This window comes from Ascidiella aspersa, chromosome 3, assembly GCF_963924565.1.
Source record: "Ascidiella aspersa chromosome 3, kaAscAspe10.2, whole genome shotgun sequence".
NCBI classification, from domain to species: domain Eukaryota; kingdom Metazoa; phylum Chordata; class Ascidiacea; order Phlebobranchia; family Ascidiidae; genus Ascidiella; species Ascidiella aspersa.
Genome location: NC_139449.1, coordinates 98,601 through 104,335, shown reverse-complemented (window position 1 = coordinate 104,335; position 5,735 = coordinate 98,601). Strand labels below are relative to the sequence as shown.

General features: G+C 34.9%; 1 protein-coding gene across 1 annotated transcript; it reads right to left on the bottom strand.

Annotated features, from left to right (window-relative positions):
* Positions 1–705: 705 nt before the first annotated feature.
* Positions 706–5,309, bottom strand: LOC146157704 (bridging integrator 2-like). The gene is made up of 4 exons (XM_083383587.1): positions 5,244–5,309; positions 3,629–3,751; positions 2,248–2,467; positions 706–743 (listed from the first exon to the last, which is right to left on the bottom strand). Exons 2-4 carry the CDS (start codon positions 3,740–3,742, stop codon positions 706–708), a joined length of 372 nt encoding a protein of 123 aa, XP_083239713.1. The 5' UTR covers positions 3,743–3,751; positions 5,244–5,309.
* Positions 5,310–5,735: the final 426 nt, after the last annotated feature.

The following is a 5,735-nucleotide window of genomic DNA, read 5'->3' as shown; positions in this document are numbered from 1 at the left end:
GAGAAAGAAACAAAGTGATAATCCAGCTTATTTGTATGGTGTGACTCTTTTGCCATTGTGAAATACTTCTGGTAAAATCGATATAAACTTGGTAATATTTATTTAGAACAGTGGTTCTCACAAAAGGGGTGAAGGTAAAAATAAAATATGGCAACTAACAATTCGGCATTACGTTTGGCTTTGGCACAAACTCACTTATTACAAGGCAACGAGCAAAACGGCAAAGCGCTTTGGGGAGACGAGCGCTCGCTCAAATAAACACGGCTGTGGTTTTGGGAAAGGTCGGCCAAACATAAACAAAACAAAAGTAACAGCGGTCAATAAGAGGGATGACGTCATATTGCATCTAACCGTCCATAAGACCACTAATTTCGTTTATACATGTTTTAGGTTGGAGAGGTGTTAGTTTTAAAACAAAAGCGACATTAAAAGGATGTTATAGAAAAAACGCCTTTATGTATTGTTTAAGTTGCGATGAGACGCAAAGATGCCTTTCAACTAAAACCATTTTATCAAAATGGAACATACTAGAAACCCAATGAAAAAAATAGAAATTACGCACAATAGGTAAATAATACAGGGCGTGGCGTGTTGCCCCACCCCCTGGAACCACCCCTGCCACTCAGTTCGCTTCCATCAACAGGAAAGCTGATAAATGTTTCGCATCACGGAGGGACGATTTTGGTCGCTCGAAGCAATCCAAGATCAGTCGAACTTCATTTCTAAAAATCCACTCTGTTCATCTGCAAAACACAAGATGAAAATTTAAAAGCTGATGAAAGTGTTTTCAACTGAAAGAAGAATTCCAACCCGCCACATCTGTTTACAACAATTGTAATCTAGCCCATCTGATGTTGTTTTATTTACATCGGGGGTAAATTAAAGAAGTGTTGTTGAACTGGGTCCGTAGGTGAGTTGAGACCCAACCAGTCACATCTGCCCCCCACAGTTTATCAAGGGTTTCCATAATAATAACAACTGTTTTGTAACTGACCTTAAATTAGAGCAAACCTACTACTGAACTAATTTTCCTTGCTGAGAATGTTACTTCTCATACATTAAGGCTATTATGTCACACTGTTAGTAATTGTGGTTTTATGCTGATTTTCATAATAACCATATTTCCAAAGTACCCTTAGAAGAGACCACCGATCAGTGTTTCTTAAGTTTTTACGTCATGGTGCACCTGATATCGCAAACCAAAACCCATTGATGCATGGTTAGAAAATGAAAATTGAACAATAGGTAAGAAGAGGCACTTTGCATAATAACATCCATTATGTAATGTATACTGAGCTAAATAATGTATATATGTAGAGAGTGATGTTACTTTTCACAACTTACACTAGAAAGGAGACAAGCGAAAAATAATTTAGGATAATATAATAAATAAAAAAAAGAAGTCGCGAAGTAACGGTGATAAGAACTGCAACGGAAAAATACACCCGCAAGGCGAAAGTAGTGAGGTCAATGGGAAGCAACAGATACACGCAAGAAGAAATTAGTAATAAAAATAAAATGAAAAAGAACTCGACGATGGAAATGCGCGAATATACCATTTATGTATTAAACAAATACAAGGGGACTGAGAGCGTGTCCACGTTGAGAGCGGGTTTGTTTATACAGCGGCACAAGCCCGCTCTCAATGTTGACACGGTAAGGGGCAAATCATCATAAGCGCAATAATATTGCAACTGGGCAAAAAATATATAGTAGTCAAACAATAAATAAGAACACAATGGAACAGGGTTTACAAGACGGGACAATCAAGCTGAACCCGATATCATTTTGTCAATATATTACACACAGCGTATTAATACAGAATTCCCATTAGTAAAGTTGGTTGCTATGTTTTAAAAAAAAAAGGAATTATGAAATATACAAACTACTTTTTTAAGTGGCTTAAATGCAATTTAGTTATCACAGGGTTTTAAAAGCAAATAGAATTGCTGTTTAACTATGAAATAATTTTAAAAAGATCGGTTATATCCAGTCCTCATAAAAAAACATTTGAAAGTGTAATAATATTTACAAATGATCAAATATTACATGGTTTTGTTTTCAGATAAATTTAAATTAAAAAAGTTTGATAATATTTACAAACAATTTCACACCTTAATATTACAAGGTTTTTGAATTTAAACCAAACAAACTTAAATCACAAAATCACCACTGAAACTTTGTATTACATAAATATATTTTTATTGGAAAAAGTTTGATAATGTTTACTACAAAATCAAATATTACAGCCTAATCCATATATTAGGGTTTTTAAACAAGAACAAATCAAATCACATAAGTTCACCTCGGAAAGTTCGTTGTAGAAAGCTTTCTCAGCAGTTGCGATGTTCGTAACAATGTCGGCGCACAGGACGACCCGCGAGTCGAAAAGGTCGGGCAGTTCTTCATGAAGTTGTGAGTTCAGCGTCTCATAAGTATCATGGGCCTCTGTCACGTGATCCTGGGCCTATCACGTGAATATCGTGTTCAAAAGATAATCCGCAATAAAACATAAAGTATATGCGGAATGCAAGTTTATTCAAAGTCTACTTTTTAAACAGATTGATTTTGGTTACCCTTTAAAGATCTCCATTTTGTCCAAATATGTAAAAATAAGCATAGTTGCTAATTGTTGGCATTTTATAAAATAAATTAGAAATAAACTTTAAAAGGCCTACTTACAAAGGCAAACTGCTAGTTCTGTGCTGCAAATACATAAGTAGGCCATAAGTTAAGACCGACTCAGTACAACCTAATATTTAAATGCAACGCCTTGAAAAACAACTTTTTTACACAGTAAATATATGTGAAATTAAATATATTGTCAAAATGGCTCTATATGTTCAATGAAACAGATGTACACACATATGTTTCATTGAATAAATGATATGGTACTGTGAATCCCCTTCAATTGAAGTTGCTTGCACTAACAAATTGAGCAAGCATTGGCGTATGGTTGTTTCTCGACTCGTTACCTTCTGTTTCTGCATAGCTCAGTTGGTAGAGCGACGGTCCCGGTATGACCGAGGTCGTTAGTTCGCACCTCACTGTTGTTTTTCTAGTCTGCCCTGCTTGCATCATTGATCGACAGATTCGGTGAGGAGTCTGCAATGGCTTCCAGTGTACTGGCTCTTTATGTGTTATACTTGTTAAACAAACATTTAATCTTTGGTGCATAATGGCTTAAGGTTGTAGATCGACGGAAAATAAAAGTAGGCTGCATTTTGAAAATTCCAATGAATCTTTAAGGTAATGGTTTTAAGTTGAAGTTAGATTTAATAGACATATCAAAGTCCATACAGAAGTTTCGAACTAAATTTTAACATAATAGTTGGAGGTTCTAGTTAGACGTAGAATGAATATCAAAGTCCATATCGAAGAAGGTAGAATTTTGTGAAATATTTGAATATATCTTAAGATAATGGCTGGAGGTTGTAGTTAGACATAGTAAGAATATCAAAGCCCATACAGAAGTAGGTTGCATTTTAAAGTAACAAAAATAATGCTCTCTATTTATGCATGGGCTTAAATTTCATTCTTGTATAACAAATATTAACAAAATATGCCAAAAAAATTGTCGGCCCATATATTTTAGCAACTAGTGGTCGTTGTCACATAGAAATCTCACCCTAGATAATTTTGTTTCCTCGAGTTTTTTTGCTCCCTGTAAACTTGCGAGATTTCGTCGTGCCGCGTCAAAATCCACCAACTTCCGACCTCGCTTGTTCAATTTGACCTTCATCTCATTGCACTAAAAAAAATAAACATTGAAAACAACATATTCAGTTTATTGCAGGGGCCTTCAACTTTTTTCCGCAGACCTCTCAAAAAATTATTTTGCTTTGCGTTGATCACTGTAGGAAAGAAATGTTTAGAGATGACGCCACAAACTTACGACACAAATAAACTTTAGAAGTCTGCTGTGTTCAGACAAAAAAATGTGAAAGTGAAAAGTATTAATAGATTCAGTGCAAAAATGTTTTATTGTTAATTGAAGTCCTTTCTTTAAAAAATGTTGATGTAATGCAAACTAACATTCCAATTAGGTCTTGGACCCCCTAAAACTAGCCCCCGTGCTCCCAAGGGGCCCATGGACCCCAGTTTAGGAACCCCTGGTTTATTGCAACAAATTGATGCCAGCAAGTTCAGGCTTGTTTTATCCCAGAATCGCTTTAGTTCATCACAGTTGCGTAAAATCTTGTCAAGATATAATGCGATTTGTCGTTAAACAGTGCCACGTGATTTAGAATTATCCAAATGCGACTATTAACAATGATAGTTTGCAAGGGTCAATAACGTTGTCAAACTTGGTGAAGCCTCGCAACCACTTTTAAATTCAATTTCCCAAAACTTATATGATCTGGGCGGACTCCGGCCATAAGCTCGAAATAAGAACAACATCAGGCCTTATTTCGATGAATTTAGGACTTATCGATCAGTTTTATTTCTTATTCCGTCAAGTTTAGATTCTGTCGCTCATTATACTGGGTTTGGCTGTATTATGTCGTTGGTCTTAATACTATGGTTTTATAGATTTTTCTGCAATAGGTCTAATTGCATTTTAGGTCTTATTGTGTGTTTCCATTTGGGCATATCCTTTCTTTAGGTTTTGATGTTTGTAAACCATTTTGACAGGTAAGTGGATTGTACTGATTTCTATTTTAGTATGAAGATTAGAAGGTCATTAGAAATAAAACATCATTGATTAAACGTTTTTAAAAACAACTGAGAATAAATATATTTTAAGAGCTTCGACATCAATTTCAAGTTATTGCGATTGCATTTATTTAATATAAGCCTATAAAAGAGGGGCCATATTTTGTTCCACATTTTCTAAATTTATTTCCTGATGAATTATATTTTCACAAAATTTTGTATCTCGCTGCGGTCGTCAATTCTTATCAGGCCATTTGTAATAAAAGCATCATGAGGGCAACAGTTTTACTTAAGTGTTTAAATTTTACTAAAATAACCAGGGTCTTGCTTTTCTTTGGCATTTTTATAGTTGTTTGTCTTTTTGAAATGACAAAAATCTAGAAGCATTTTCAAGAGTTTTGCACAAACCCGAAAAAATAACGGCAGTTAGTAAAACATCTAAAACATTTTGTCCACTCAACCAAGGCCCTAGTAATGCAGTACTTCATGTTGTTTAAATCAATGTTTTTCGAATAGGGTAAAATTATAATTTTTTTGGTCGAAAGTAATCGCCCTAATCATGTGTAAAACACTCAATTTATTCAAACCTGAGTAACATGATCTTGTAGGACAGATATGACCTCTGTGTTCAGTCAGGCGTGAAGGTCACTGTGCAGAAGATTCGTCGTCTAAAAAAATAAAAATATTAATTTAGGTTGGAAGTATGATGTCCATATCTCATCCCGATAACAGTTTGATTAAAAATTTCAGCCAGCATTTGTGATTGAATGCAGCAATGATACAGGGTGCGGCAGAAAAACCTACCACATTTTAAATTGTCACTGTACCAAAGCTGTAGCAGTCTGACAGGAGGTTGAATTGAAACTTTGCAGCAAATGACTTACCATTTGTGTTTCAGATGTTAGTTTTAATAAGTAAATAATGTTTTGTGCAAATTTAAAAAATTTTGTATCTGTATGTAAAATGGCCTGGACTGGCGAACACTGTGCATTTATTGTGGAAGATTTCGTTAAAAATGGGGAATCTGTGACTCGAGGGCGCCATCTACAGGATGTAATCTTTAAAACATAAATACATCA